The sequence below is a fragment of the Gadus morhua genome, chromosome 5 (assembly GCF_902167405.1).
Source record: "Gadus morhua chromosome 5, gadMor3.0, whole genome shotgun sequence".
NCBI classification, from domain to species: Eukaryota; Metazoa; Chordata; class Actinopteri; order Gadiformes; family Gadidae; genus Gadus; species Gadus morhua.
Window position 1 is genome coordinate 8,955,606 of NC_044052.1, and position 16,423 is coordinate 8,972,028.

Below are 16,423 nucleotides of genomic sequence, written 5' to 3' on the forward strand. Positions count from 1 at the left end.
TTGACGTCTATATCCCGCCACAACCAGGTTGAACCAGCCCCACTCAGGAACAGCAAGCCCCAAACCAAACAGTCTCATTTTCTTGTGCAAAACATCTTGAATTACATCCAAGATCCATGGATGATCTTTATTAATTGATCATTGCACAATGTAAGAACCTGAAGTAACTGTATTGGTATTAAGTGAAAAGTATTACAAGTGAAAAGCAGATTAAGCAATATATTTACAACTCTTAATTCTGCAGCATTTCTAGCAAGTTGGCAGATTTTCCATGTGCAGAGCTTGCCCAAATAAATAAGGCAAGGGATCGGTCTCTGGATGTTATGCAAGAAGAGGCCCATGTTGTAGAAGCTATCACAACAACAACAACAACAACGTTGTTTCCCATTACATTTAGTCCTTTTAATCTTTGGTCTGTCTTCTCTGTTCTTCAGAATGGCTGGTCATGATACTGCTGCTCTGTGGCTGTGAAGAAGTCTTCCGTAACACTCTTCAGGTACTCAAAGGTAGGGCGGTTCTCGGGTTCCTCACTCCAGCACATTAACATGATGTTGTAGAGCCCTTCTGGGCAGTTATCCGGCCGTGGCATTCTGTAGCCCTGTTCCAAATGCTGGATCACCTCCGGGTTACTCATCCCTGGAAGGAGAGGATATGGAGTGGGATATTAGGAAGTACCGTATCATCTCAGATTAGGGATGTTTGAATAGTGTTGACTTGTGACTCAGTGTTTTATACTGTTAGGTAGGTAGTTGTTTAGATATGTTAGTTGTTAGTTTGTGATTTGAATTGGAAACATTTGGCAAGGACATTAGTAGAAATGTTACTGTATATTAAGTAGACATAGGTGTTGCATGAGGAATGATAATCATGTACGTATACAAAGGGTAGCGCTTTACCAGGGTATGGTAATCGCCCATACGTCACTATTTCTGTTAGGAGGATTCCAAAGGACCACACATCAGACTTGATGGAGAACGTGCCAAAGTTGATGGCTTCTGGGGAAGTCCACTTGATGGGGAACTTTGCACCTAGGGAGAGAAGGAAACACTTGGTGGCGCCAGAGACTCTTTTTCTAAATGTCTTGAGTGTCCACTGGGAAAATTTTTCACTTCACAAATGATAAACAGTGTGTTTCTGTGAACATGCATGTGAATACGAATGTTATCATCATCCGCTATCTAAATCTATTTCACTAGGAAAGGTCAGGTAACTCGTAAGGTCTGAAGGGAAGATGTGGAAATAGATGCAGAGAACTCGTTACCCTCTCTGGCCGTGTACTCGTTGTCCTTGATAAGTCTTGCCAGTCCAAAGTCAGCAATCTTACAGATGTGTTGGTGGGACACCAGGATGTTGGCAGCTCGTAGATCTCGATGAATGTAATTCCTATGCTCAATAAAAGCCATGCCTTCTGCCACCTGCAGGGGATACTACACGGTTAGCACAGTGCACTGCAGTGTGTGTGTGTGTGTGTGTGTGTGTGTGTGTGTGTGTGTGTGTGTGTGTGTGTGTGTGTGTGTGTGTGTGTGTGTGTGTGTGTGTCCAAATCATACATCTGTTGGTATTTGTGTTGAGGTCTTTGTCTGCTCCAGCCATCATAATATAGGTATTGTGTTAGATGTTACAGATAAGGTGCATGCAGAAGTACCTAGATTGGCATCTACTGTATGTGCAGGATGTACACTAGCTAGTGAAAGTGACAGGCAGAGAACAGAGAGATTCCTGCAGAAATGGAGTTCCACTTCCACACGTTAGCCCTCAGCAACACTGCCATCGCACTCCACCCAGGTTAGACAGCCGTTCCTACTAAAGGTCGGTGTTCTTTCCGGATTAGACTCAAATCTTTCACCTTACAACGTTCCCCAGACTGGCCGGGAATTCCAATGAATATGACGGCACTTTTGAAGTCATTTTAGGGCTTGCATGATGAAAGTATCATTGGCATGTAAAAACAACCCACATTCACGTTAGTTCACAGTTTGAGCGATGGAAATCTGGCATTTATGTGTCATACCTCGTATGTATGTCTATGTGTGCATGTGTGAATACTCAGCATGGACATGGCTGGGGAAATGGAGCTCCTTTCAGACGTGAGGATCTACCATGTAGGTGACATAAGCCCCCCTGGCCCTTGGCAGAGAACTGAGATGTCCATGTTTGTTTAGCCTGAATATGAACCATCCTCATGACATGAAACCACATGAACGCCGCTGGGCTTATCCCTTCATGTGGTGCCCTAACTCTTATACCATATCACACTATTACAGTATACTTTTCATTTACCTGTCACTTTATAACCTTTTTTACCTAAATATCATAATAATGGATACTCTAGCTCATAGTTGCATATCATTTTGACTTTTGACTGGCTCTGTACATAATGGGAATTTGGATTTAGTTTATAATTGGATTTCGTTTTTGATTTCATGTGTATTATTTCTCTTACAGGCTTTTTAGTACATATATATATATTTGTATTGCTATTTTTTTCATTCATATTGTATCTTTCTACAATATTATGCTAGTTGCATAATGTTTTGCTTATATTAATATGTATTTGCCGGTAAAAGGTCATTTCAGTGCCCAGTCTGACTTGGTTGTTCTTCACATCTGAAATTGACCTATGAAATGTTTCTTGTATTGACTTTCCAATGTGACTAATATTTGTTTGTGTTTCTATATATGCGTGTGTGTGGTTGTATGGTTGTGTGTGTGTGTGCGTGTGTGTGCTAATGTGTGTGTGTGTGTGTGTGTTTTTGCACGCGTGTGGATTCATGCAGGCGTGTGGGTTGGTTTCACACCTCATCCACTACCTGCGCACATTTCTGCCCAGAACGGTGAGGCGGTGTCAAACATAAGCCCTTCCTGGTGTTCGTTTATATCTGGTTACACACAACTCAACTTCTGGATCGTGGCCCTTGAAGTATAGAACCCCATTAGTCTCAGTGCTAGAAAATTTATATCAGATAGATGTAGGGTTTGATTGTTTGCTGTCCTAAGTGATTAAACCAAGGGTTCTTTATCCCCTGAGGTAGTAGTTTGTGACACACTATTGATGTCTAGACTTGTATTGTTGATTTTCTGTTCAACCCCCATAGCCAGACACACACACACACACACACACACACACACACACACACACACACACACACACACACACACACACGTGTGTGTGTGTGTAGGAAGTGAGAGAGTAAATAGATAGGAAGTGAGAGAGTCTGTTTGCTGCTAGGCCCTAAAGGATAGGTGGTACAGAGAAAGAGGTTCACTTGCCTGAGAGGACATGTCTATCAGGGTGCTCAAAGTCAAATTGCTTCCTTCTGTCGTTTTGAGAAAATCCACGAGACTACCTGTGAAACAAGAGTTAATACAATTATTTAACTGAACCCAAATGATTTAGTGTTCCTATCAAATGGGCGTAGCTGGTCTAGTAATGCCTCGCCTATCAGCTGACAGATAACGTGGTTCATTCAAACGCACATACACTGATAGACGGTCCATTTAAAACCATCCATCACACACACACAAAGTTCAAAGTAAAATGTACTGAGTTGGATTTGACCCACCAACCCAGCCTACGACTGCATTGGTTCTGCGCTGTATTCCATGTAACCTACGCAATCGATTGAGATATGGGATGGGGGGATTCCCATGGGGGGGATTGTATAGTGTTCCCTGTGGTCAGTGGTGAGATGCTGTATCTGACATCCCATTATGTCTTGCTTTAAATCCTACGGAAGGGAGCACTCAGAGTGGAAACATACCTCGGAACTAAGGTGAGAATCAAGCTAACTAAGGTGTGTTTTTCTTTGTCCTGATATATTTATAATACATAATTATTATAGTAATATATTTATAGTTGCTGGTGGAACAAGGCTTATGAAACAACAATGTAGAGGGAGTAAAAATAACACGGGTCACATGGGTTATCTTAAAAGCGTACATTGTTTGGATCATTTTTGTCTTTACAACCACAGGACAGAAATAGGTGGCGGTGGACCAGAATAGCTCTTTAAACCTGATATCCGAACGGTGCCAGGAAGTGCAGCGAGCATTACTCAGGCCGCTGCGTGTGCTTTTGACAGCCGTTGGCCATTGGCCACTGCTCGACTTTTTCGGGGTTTGATCGGGACGTTTGAGACAGAACAATACTTCAAGGGGCCCTCACAGTCTGTCAAGTCAGGTCAGAGGAAGTACCCTGAGCGAGGACCGTGGTCACAACCAGGAAAGAGGAAGAGGAGGACTGTGTCTGTAGCTCCGGATTGGGTCCGTCTTTTGAAGTCTGAAAGCCTAGAGGAGCCGCCTTTATCAAGGTCACCGATTGAATCGTGGCTGCTTCCCCTCGCCTGTTGTTTTCCACCTTACAATGATAATCATAATAATAAATGAAAGAACAGAACAATTTGATAGGATGGGGATGGTAAACCCATCCTCTCTCCTAAGTACAGAGACGACAATTGTGTCCTTTGCACACACGTGGTTGGCGGACAAAGGCTCAACACTACTGGTGCTTTACAGGCCTCTCATAGAAGAGCATACAAAGCCACTCCATTCAGCTCCATAGAGCGAGGCTGTTGTTGCGCCAGAGACAACAGAACTCCTATGCACTTCCTTATTGTTCCCAATGGTGTAAAGGACTGGGAAAGATGGCTAGCCCTTTGACGGCTGACAGGAAAAGTACACACGATGGCTTTTGGCTTTGATGAACACCTTTTTCTTCCCGCTTGCAGGCTGACATTGGTGATCTCTGAATGGGCCTTAAATACTATGCACACCCGTCACAATAGCCTGCCTTTAATTGGTCGGCCAGGTTATTTGTAAGACATTTCCTGGTATTTGTGTCTTTGAAATGTGAGAAAGAGAAGAAAATCTGGGGCAAAGGTCTCGAGGGCGGTTTGGTGCGGGATAATATGGGTGTTAGGGTTAGGGTTGCGTGCGTATACATGAGTGTTGGTGAGTGTGTGTGTGTGGTTTTCATGGTGTGTGTCATGGCTGTGTGTTCCTCTGCGTATCGCCGTTGCCCTAGTCGGCCTGCGTGTGTCTGCGTGCCGTCCTCCCTCGGCGGGTACGGTGTTTTGAAGAGAGCCCTGCAGACTCTAGATGGTAGCCATGTGTCATCAGAGGTCAACTGGCCCCCGCTCTGAACAATGGGCTGGTGAATCACCTTCTCCTACTTTAACAGCCCCTCCTCAAGAAGCCCCAGTGCGGAGGGACTTCCCGCCGTCAGGTGGTTCACGGTGCTGCAGCGGGGCGCCATAGCGGCAGGGTCATTAGGAGAGGCTCTCTCTCTGTCTCTGTCTCTGTCTCTGTCTCTGTCTCTGTCTCTCTCTCTGTCTCTCTGTCTCTGTCTCTGTCTCTGTCTCTGTCTCTCTCTCTCTCTCTCTCTCTCTCTCTCTCTCTCTCTCTCTCTCTCTCTCTCATATAAATATGTAGCATTGTAAATAATACAGACCATTCCTTTCTCACAATAAATAAAATAAACTGTAAGGTGAACAGAAAATCCCCCGGTGAGTATTGCGAAAGAGTTCATGTGAATAAAGGCCATGACTCATGGATAGAGCAGTGACACGCATGCAATGCAGGTTACCTCCTTGATCTTGTGTTTGAACATGTGCTCCAGCCCCCAAATCACACATAATAGGACAGCATGTTTGATCCTGAAGACTATGACAATGTACTGACTGTAAAAACACTTTTCCAAACTCTTCCCAGCTCCAGGCACGGAGCTCGATGACTCTGAAGTCTGTGTTGTGCTGTGTAAGAGGGCAGGGATTTAAATCATTGAGGTAAAGCAGGCTGCGGCCTGCTCTCTATGGCTGACTGAATTGACAGAAGGTGGTGGAATTAAATACTTTTTCTATCCATTTTGCAATATGCACCACATAAATACTTTGTGTTTTTAGTGCAATTAATAAATCCTTATTGCATATTCGTCCAAATTGTACTACGTAAGAGGAGATTGCATGAATAAACAGAAGGAAGCGTGGAAGAGTGAAAGACTCTTCGTCGATGTCATGTGTCACTATCTGAACGTCCAAACAGGGCAACCCACCGTTCTCCATGAACTCGGTCACAATGAAGATGGGCTCCTTGGTCACCACGGCGAACAGGCGCACCAGCCGGGGGTGCTGCAGGGCCTTCATCATGTTGGCCTCGGCGAGGAACTCCTCCACAGACATGGTGCCGATCTTCAGGTTCTTGATGGCCACCTTCCGTTCATTGTTGTAGATGCCTGAGGGAGTCGCACGTTAACACCGGTTTCGCTGTCAGCGTGCCATCGAATTAGAAAGGAGGATCTTAACCACCAGAGGAATGAACGCACACCAAAGCCTGTACCCTGTGGTTCCTCTGGTGCGATAGGTAGGCGTTCTATAGCTATCTTTTATCTTTGCTTAGAGTGTTAGGAAGGCGGGGGGGGGGGGGGGGGGGGGTTGAGGTCATGTCTAAGGCAGTAGCGCAAGCAGAAGGGTTATGTCATTGTTATGTCATTAATAGCTAATATAATCCAATCGCATCGCTGCTATGTGATTACATTGTAGCGTTTGTGGATTTAACGCCTCATCAGCCAAATTTACCGTCGGCAATAAAGCTTTAAACAAATACTGAGAAGCTTTTTTTAATTCTGAATGCACGAGCAAACATGACGTGGTAATCGTGGGGGTGTGACTGTTGAGAAACCAAATGCCCATATCCCATGTGGATGAGGAAGTTTTAAATAGATAGTGACTGGAAAATAACCAGAGCTATTTTAGGCTCTGATACAATGGGATGTTTTGAGTGCGGTATTGTGCTTCCAAACTGGGCTGGAAATAAAGTAGGAAAGCCCTCCCACTAATTGTAATAACAAAGTATTGGGGCAAGGATCTTATCAACTTATCCTCCCTTTCACCCAAAGCTTTCAGCAAGCTTTCTTAATGATTACATTCCACACTCACAATGTAGAGTAAAGCGAGCATTTTTTGAACGTAACACCCACATGGATCCGTTTGAAAAGGAGTCCCAGGCGTTTAAAGTGTTGTTGCGTATCAGTGCTGATAGCCCAAAACCTATCCCGACCCTCAAGGGTAGACCGGCTCCGACAAGTCCTCGTGAAGCAGGCTTTGCTTGGAGAACACCACGTATGACGCGGGAGCAGCAAGGGCTAAAGCTGCTCTGGCTGACACACACAGAGCCAGGCCCAGAGCCGGATTGAGCAACCGCCTCTCACATTATCTGGGGCTTTGGAAGAAACTGGCATATTACTAATGGGTATTCCGAAACAGCCAATGCCACACACCAAGGTGGTTTTGGTTTTGATTATGAGGCAGAAGGTGTTGACAACCACATTTCCCATGTGGCTTCATCCCCACCCCCCTCCAGGCGAAAACCAACCTTTATCAGTATGACTTTATTTTTTTGCCCCTGACTCACCCATCCACACTTCTCCGAACTGGCCGGCGCCCAGCTTGCGCTCCAGTTTCAGTGTGTCGCGGGAGATCTCCCACTCGTCCTGCCACCAGGGCTTCTCGGGGGCCCTGGACTGGCACGCGCTCAGCAGCCTCGTGCACAGGCCGCTCGCGTCGCCTGCAGCGCAGAGGAGAAAGCAGGCCTGGCGTCAGTCACTCCGATGTCAATGATCCCATTGAGGGTGTGTTAGCGTGCACCACCCTCAGTGTGGACCCCTTCTCCCCCTCGTACGTTTGTGGTGCTTGACCAACTCCCTGATGGTGCTGAAGGAGATCTTGGCCGTGATGTAAAAGCCCCCGTCGTCCATGTTGCGTATCCTGTAGTGCTTGACCACGTCCCCTTCGTCCTGGTCCAAGTCCCTCACAGAGAGGGTGTATGAACCTATAGGACCACCAGGAGCACACACTGGTGAGATCATGCAGCCTTACCCTAAAGTACATGTCCACTAAATGACTAAGTCATACAGTAACCTAGACATAGACTTGCCTGACCAGGGTTGAGGCGTGTTTGTGCATGTGTAAGTGTGTCTGTGGGTGTGTGTATGTGTATGTATGTGGTGCCAACCAAGGTATGATGTTGAGGGAAATGCGTCTCTTGAGAGATGTATATATATTAGGTTTTTATTTATGATCACATTTTTGGGAGCAGTAAATCTCAGGAAAAAGATGAGCAACAAACCTGGAGTGGTCTCACTCTCTCTGACCAGGAAGGATCCCTGCATGTTTCCTGGAGCGTGCAGCATTCTGATGGCATCGTTTCTGGAAACTTTTGCGAAGAACCACCTGTCGCCAAAATAGAAAAATGATTCTCATTGCTCTACCCCTAGGCTAACCACATCCGTTCCCCTCAGTGCCTGTCGACGCGTCACTAGCGTGCATCGTGTGAGAAGGGGTGTCTCGGTTTTTGTACAGCGTGTGGAATGGCGTGCAGATTTCCTGTATCACATACGACTCGGTCTCCATTGTGTTGCTGGCCGCCACGAAGTTGAATGGGATGAAGCCCCTCTGGCCTGTGATAAGAGACTCTGCCATGTACCACTCTGGATCATCCCTGGTAACCAACACAAGACAGTAACAAGAGCATGTGGTGATGCACTCACGGAATGCCACATTAAACTTGGACACAAATCCCCTTAGTCTCTGGGTAGAAAACGTCACGACGAATAGCAGGCTCATGTGAATTTCTTTGACTGCGGTGAGCATTCCGGGTGCATGAGATGCAGGGTGCACATGATAAACCGATTCTGCAGAACAGACCAGATCCATTTTCTGTAAAGCTATTCCTGTCTGTCTATAGTTTGATTTGTTTATGAATGACAACCATTTGCTTCGGATCGAAAGGTGGATTATTCATCACAAGGGAAATTTGACAATGTATTAATTTTCCTACTTGTTAATGATCTTGAGGTGGTCTCCCTTTTCAAAGCCCAGCTCCTCTTTGCTAGTGGGTGCATATTTGTATATCGCCAGGACAACGTTATCTGTAAAATAAATAGATCAATAAATAGGCGGTCATAACACGCACACACACACACACACACACACACACACACACACACATATTCACACACACACAAACACATATATAGATATATATTTTTATTTTATTTATTTAGTATAAGCTACACATGAGCCTCCTAAGATGGCGCAATTTGATTGGTTTGCTATCTCGGGATGAAGGGCAATATCCAATGATTGAGATCTCAAACTCGTGATATTGTTTTCATCGCAAAATGTCCTGGTTGTTCGCTAATAAAAATAAATATATCCCGGCAAAAAGTGTTATCTTGTATATTTTGGGATTTTTCACGTGTAGTATATACTAATTACCATTAAATACTATATACCAATTATTCACCTCAGGCTCCAAGAATAGTGGGGAATATTCCCCACTCTTCCCCATTATCCACTTATATATAATAGTTAAATATGTATATTTTTCTGTGTTGTATGTATATATATATACCCAACACAGAAACAGACAAAATAAACTAGAGTATTGTATGAAAGTATTGTTTGCTCACTGTCAATGGAGGAAAACACAGAAGTAAGTTGTGAAGACAGAGCTGACAATGCATGTAATGTAATACTCTCAGCGTTTATGGTCAGGAGAAAGAGCCAGGAAGAAAAGGCAGGAATAAGATTATCTTCACTGCAAGACTGACGGGGTTGGAAACAGGTGTATGGAAAGTATAGAGGGTGTCAGCTGTCAGGTAGAGGTTTTGTTTTCAACCAAAGAAATATAGGGAGCTCCTCTGTGTTCTTGGCTGATGTAAAGACACAAACACACACACACACACACACACACACACACACACACACACACACACACACACACACACACACACACACACACACACACACACACACACACACACACACACACACACACACACACACAGGGTATCACATTACCTGGTAATGGCGAGGTGGGAGGAGTACAATGTGATGGGTTTGGAATCAGCTCATCTGTGTACTGGTAGAGAGAATCAGGGTGATATGAGGTGATACAGAAAGAGAACATTTAAAGTGGATTTCATCATCTTTGTTGTTTGGTTTTGTTCATACACATCAGGGCTCCCACTAATGTGGTGCACACATGTTGCTTTCCTCTTTCGCTAGCAGAATACAATATGGATAATCAAATCCTCAAGGGAATAGATGCCCTCCTAACAAAAGGCAGCTTCCTGTATTGTAATGTTATCACAATGTCGTCAAAATCAAAACGGATACAAAACGCTCAGGCACCACTGAACAGGTTGTGTGTTGGGGGCTGGAGTTTGTTATGGTCTATGTTTATAAGAACATATTAAAATCCTTCAAAGGTTACTTACCAAGTCCTATGACATCAACATTATGACTGATGTGACAGATAACACAATGTATATATGTCCTCCATGAACATGAAGGGCATATCAATTCAGTTAATTAACAATCTAATTCAAATAAACACAGCACGCACACCCTTAACTAGACCATTGCACACTAATTTGATCGCATCAATGCATGTTTGAGCTAGTCCAGTGTGAATATGTAAAGACTATCGAAGGATACAAACAAAAAGACAAAATGATAACACACAGACACACATGCATACGCACAAACACTTGAACTCACTGGATTGCCTGACCGGGGACGCCCTGGACAGGTGCAGTGCTCGCAGAATTCATCATCCAAGTGCTCTTCCCATTCGTCGGCGCAAGAATTATCTGAACTGCAGCTACATCCCATCTTTTAAACTGGGAAGTTTTAGGAAGTGGTTACAGACGAAACAACACTATGACCATCAAACACACATTTACATCCATAAAGTATGTTCACACACGCACGTGCACACATACACACACAAATACACACACACAGACACAATCATAAACAGACATAAACGTTCCTTTTATGATTAATGAAGATCAAAAACAGGCTTTATTTGAATATTCATCAGGATTCGGATCATCTGTTTAGATTCGGATCTTGATTTTTGACTAAGTCATCCTAAGTACTGTGTAATCTTGAGTAATCTTGTGCCTAAATGTGCTGAGTAGGCTACTGTGTTTTACGCCGTGCTGCATGAACCAGCTTCCCCCAGCCTTTCCCCGGCTCCTCAACAGCCCACTCATGTAACAGGGTCACTGGGCTAATCACAGTTGCCGTCTGTCCCAAAGGCCCAAAAAGCCGTGAGAAAAATGCGGGAGGATTTGGCCTGTTGGTATCAACTCCCCGTTGTACCCAAAGGGACGATTCAAAGACGAAGTCCCTGGGTGACCCGACGATTTGTATCTGCAATGTGCCTTACAGCGGGCTTAGCATCATGGTAATGAAGGGCCATGGTTAAGGCTGTGCTAAACTGTTGCTTGTTACTTGCCAAAGTACATGCCAAAGTATTTCACTTACAAACAAAATAAACACCTGGTTTATGGTTTAGAGCATTTCTTCTTGGATTAAGGTTGTGTTGCATTAAACAGTTCACTTAAATATCAATAAGACATTCGCTAAACTACGAATGGTCTTAATAGAAAATCTTAATAGAAAATCGTACGCTACTAAAATGAAAATAAATATTTTCACTATTGATTACCAAACTTTATATTTTAATTCTGTCGAATCATGTATATATTCTGCTGGGTGATTTTGTTGCTTTAAATACATTTACTGGGATCATACTGCAATCATATATTTTTGTCACTTACCTGTTGGATTAACTGATCTCTTCTGTTGTCAATGATTTCAGATTGCTTTAGCAGTCGTATTGTTATCCATGACTAAATTTCATCACAAAAAAATGTGTTTGCTTTGCCCAAAAATAATGATCTGATATGGTATGGAGTATGTCTGCCCACATACCAAAGAATTCTGATGCATGTCTCTCTCTCTCTCTCTTGCTCTCTTTCTCACACATCCCCATGCACAGACACATCTACACACACACACACACACACAAAGCCACACGCACACGCACACGCACACACACACACACACACACACACACACACACACACACACACACACACACACACACACACACACACACACACACAGAGTCACGTTGACATCAGAAAAAGTAACTGGTTGAGGGATAGCTACCCAAAGAGCTTCCTGTCGTTGAAAGTTTGCTCTGCACTCTGCTAGCAGGTGCGAGCGCTGCAGCTGCATGTTAGCATTGAGAACTTTAGCATTTGCTAACAGTCAAGAGGGGCTCCTGATCCATTTGGGCCTCTTTTATTATGTGTGAAGCTATCATGAGTTATGGTACCTTCCAGTGTGTTATGCAGGTGAATTTTGGTCGCCTGGTTGTTGGGTTAGAAAAAAGTTACCACTTATTGAACTACTGAAGCATTATAACACTGACCAGTGGACTAAGGTTCCATATAGTAACACCTTTACCACCGCACCTCTGAACATTCGCTCATGAATACATTTTAAGGTGAAATTGTGTAGTGTTGCATGCTGTGTGTCCGTGCTGTCATTGTGAGCTACCAAAGGATGTCTGTGGTGACGGAGGTGCTGTTTTAGAGAAAATGACAGGAAGCCAGTCCAAACCTTGCATAGAGTCTACGCTGACATAGGTGCTTAGAAGATTGTCGCATCGTAAATAGTATTTTTTATACAAAACCGCTTGAGGTAACCGAGTTTTTCCATCATCAACACTGAGAGGATGCAGTATGACAGTGCATGTGATGAAATGTACTTTCTGTCTTCAACATTTTTGTATATCAACCGAATACAATATATACAGTACACATTGTATTGACAGTTTTACTTTGTTTTAGTATTGCGATTCTGCTGTAATTTGAAAGGTATGCTGTGTCTTTATCTGCATTTTAAACTCAATATTTCTTCCACTTTAGAATGTAAGTGGCACAATGGCTGCATTGACACACACTGCATGCATTACAGGTGTCCACAGACATCACGCCCTCACAATGGGTCTCCCCTTTTTCCTTTATTCTACCAATGACACCAATTTAACTGGCGGTTGGAAATCCAATTCCCCTTCACATACGGTCTGACATCTTAACATCAAGCGCTTTCCAACTCCTCCACGGTTTGTCTGGTATTGCAGGTGCTGACTGCTTTCAGGTCAGGACAACAAGCTCAGTGTTGTCAATGCGGATTGATGCGCACTGAGCATGAATCACATATTCCTGTCTGGGGATCATTTATTATGCAAATAACCTATGTGCATGGACGTGAGATTTGCAGAAGTGGATAATGATATAGATAAGGTAATTGCTCAAATCCACATCAGACATGTCTGAAATGTCTATGAAATCAAATTTTAACTGGAAATTACTTTTATTCATAATTAATCCATCTTTTTACTTTTACTTTTAGGGCATTTAGCAGACGCTATTATCCAAAGCAACTTACATCAGTTAATACACTTATTGACACACCGGCGGCAAAGTCAACGATGCAAGGCCAGATTTCTGCTCGTCAGGAGCAGTTAGGGTTAAGTGTCTTGCTCAGGGACACAACACTCAACCTTTAGGTTACAAGACAACTGCTCTACCTCCAGAGCAAAGCCTTGTAAACTGTAAACCTTGTAAACTGAGTTCACTACAGCTATACATTCTCACGCTGAGGGACCGTTACACACAACGTCTCTATTTCTGCAGGGAAGAGGTGGACATGAGAAACACAGGTGGGGTCACATGAGAAACGCATGGAAGACAGCCCATTGAAATACAGCCTTGAGGTCGAAAACTATATCCCGTCCTCATACGATACCGTTCATAGCGTCCTCCAGGCCACGTGGGAACACACGTCACAGTCTTCGGTTTAGATCTGATTGGTTTACTCCAGTTTCATGCTAAAACAGCGTATTACTTTGTAGTATGGCTATTTGTGTGCGAAAGCATGTTTTTGGCCCCGTTTCAGTAGTACGGTACCAGGGGGATAATGTCAAAAAAAGGAAAGGGGACACCATTGTGGACTGTGACTACAGGACTACAGATCTTAACAAATAGGGTGAATTCCATAGAGTAAAATCAAGCTGGTTAACCTGGATAATAACAGAGACCAAAGGCCCATATTATGTTCAAGTTTTTAATAATAAGCAGTTTATATCTACATTTTCAGTTAATACAAAAAAAGATAGCGTGCATTTGGCCCGTAGTGGGATTTTAAAATATGACAGAAAAATGCAAATACAAGTACATCAATTAACAGTGTTACCGCTGTTTTAAAGGAAACGTCTTGAGTTTAATTAATTAAGTTCAGGTCCAAAAGGGGTTAAACATCTTTGATTTCCTTGAGATGCGAGCCCACATGTGCAGCAGCATTTGCGGCGTATGCATGTCTGTTTTGAAGTGAGAACACGTTGGAGAACAAGAGCACTCACTAGTCATGGCATGTCAACAGTGTTTGAACTTTAAAAGGTCTAGAGAGGAGCCACTAAGAAATTAAAAAAATTCTTGGCGCTCTTGAAATGTTTTATTTTTACGAATTGATGAAGGATTCTATTTTGGCATCTAACTCTAAAAACCATAACTCTCCTCTAATATCTTTTAATAAATGTATTTATATAGCCTACATCATCTAGTGGATAAAAATAATATGCATCAAGGCTTTTTGTATGAAAGGCTACTCTTTAACGACACCGCAATGGATGTGAGATCTGCGCTCGCATCAACATCTGGACGGCGTCATGGAAATCTAAACCGTAGGGCGCGACCTTTCGTGGGGCTATATCGCTACGGTGACCTGTTATTTTTGGTCCGAGGAGAGGAGGTGTGAGAACTGCGGAGCGTGATCCCTAGCATCCTGTTTGGAAATGATCCCAAACTCACAGATTCTCAACTAAATATGGACGGTATCTGTGGACGGTGTCGCCTCGATAAGGGCCAGTGGACGATGGCTTTTTCGCGTTATCTTAGGCTACTTGTCAGACAAAATAACCCCACATTCATGATGAAGCCATGAAGTTACCCTGAGAACATTGGTCAACGTGCTGGCGTGTGGAGAAAATGCATGCCTGGGTGAACATGTAAAAGTGTTTTTTTTTTTTTATAAATAACTATGCTGTTTTGTCATTTCAATGTAAAATGTAACTCTATGCTCTAAGTCTGAACGTTATCACTTCATCATGGCTAAGTGCTTTCACAATGTAATCGAATTGTACTGAACACACAATCAGTGCATTTCATTAAAAGCCATGGCTAAGGGTGTGTCTAGCTAGACTTTGCCTACTACAAGCATGTGCAAGCACACACCTTATGAATTCCGCATGTTCTTCCAATCTCACCATGACACACAAACACAGTGGAATATAAACACGTCCACCAAAAGCAGCCCGTGTTCCTACAGGAGAGAGGATCCTCTCAAATGGAGATCTTTGGAGGTCAAATGGTGGAGGTGTTGAAACCTTAGCACAGCGAGAAGCGCCGTGAGTTGATGTTCATCTTGGTCAGTCCCAGGTGCTTGAGCGGGGTGGAGAGAGCGAAGGCGGCCTTCATGGGGATGTCGCAGAGAAGGTCGGACTCCTCGCCGCACTCCTCCAGCTCGTACGTTGCCTTGTCCAGCATCTCCTTGTGGCGGTGGCAGACCTGCTCCACCTTCAGCCGGTGGATCTCCGTGCGGAGGCGGATGAGCTGCCGGGCCAGGCGGTTGTCCTGCAGCTGCATTTCCCTCTATGGGGAAAGAGGAGGACATGAGACATGTGGGAATTGTCGCGGTGGTCGTCGTCCTCCTCATATTCATCATCCTCGAAATCGTCATCATCAGTCGCAGCATCATCATTCGCATCATCATAAACATGATCAAGAAAAGCTGATTGAAATGATGACATGGCCCTTTTGGCAGGAATTACTCCAAACAATAAGGTTTTTATTGATTTATATTCTATAGGTAGCTAATTCGTTCATGGTGCTGTTATTTGATGAGTAATGCCATTTGAAGATAACATCTTGACAGTCATCACTTTGCCTACAGGACGACCAATGCAACAAATTTGGATATAAGAAACGTTTGCTCATTTGGTAACTTACCAGCTCCTTCCTAATAAATTCCAAGGCATCATCGATAGTTTCAAAACCACAAATATTCCGGACCACCAAGTCGGAATTCCCACGGTCCAAAATAACGCTGTCCAGTGCGGCTACATCCTGACTTTCTTCGGCACTTTCTTTTGCACAGTTTGAGCAATCCTTCCACGGGCCACTTTGTAAGCTCTCCTGCCATTCAAAGTAAGATGGTCTGCGAGTTTGCAATTTCAGCTTTTCTGTAAGCGCTTTGACACTGTCCAAGTCTTCTGTGTCTCCCTCGGAGCTGTCTTCTCCTCCCAACTCCTTAAATTCCATTGACGAAACGTTCGATGTGGCTTTAGCAGCAGCAGCAGCAGCAGCAAGACCGAGACTTTGATTATGTCCTCGTAACGACGTTGGCTTGCACTGGGATAGCAATATGGATATGTTGAGAGCCAGGTTCCTTGTGCTCCTTTATAGAGGATAAAGGACCAGTGACCGCCCATATTCCCAATCCGA

The 16,423-nt window shown here is 43.8% G+C and overlaps 2 protein-coding genes across 2 annotated transcripts; both read right to left on the reverse strand.

Moving 5' to 3' along the window:
* Window positions 1-96: 96 nt before the first annotated feature.
* lck (LCK proto-oncogene, Src family tyrosine kinase) lies at window positions 97-11,838 on the reverse strand. Its single transcript, XM_030355983.1, has 13 exons — window positions 11,630-11,838; window positions 10,560-10,681; window positions 9,858-9,918; window positions 8,833-8,923; window positions 8,392-8,493; window positions 8,122-8,225; window positions 7,675-7,824; window positions 7,408-7,560; window positions 6,050-6,229; window positions 3,271-3,347; window positions 1,262-1,415; window positions 897-1,028; window positions 97-636 (listed from the first exon to the last, which is right to left on the reverse strand). The coding sequence occupies exons 2-13, from the start codon at window positions 10,671-10,673 to the stop codon at window positions 431-433; spliced, it is 1,524 nt and encodes a 507-aa protein (XP_030211843.1). The 5' UTR covers window positions 10,674-10,681; window positions 11,630-11,838; the 3' UTR covers window positions 97-430.
* A 2,136-nt stretch (window positions 11,839-13,974) lies between these two features.
* fam167b (family with sequence similarity 167 member B) lies at window positions 13,975-16,405 on the reverse strand. The gene is made up of 2 exons (XM_030357172.1): window positions 15,929-16,405; window positions 13,975-15,571 (listed from the first exon to the last, which is right to left on the reverse strand). Exons 1-2 carry the CDS (start codon window positions 16,238-16,240, stop codon window positions 15,308-15,310), a joined length of 576 nt encoding a protein of 191 aa, XP_030213032.1. The 5' UTR covers window positions 16,241-16,405; the 3' UTR covers window positions 13,975-15,307.
* Window positions 16,406-16,423: the final 18 nt, after the last annotated feature.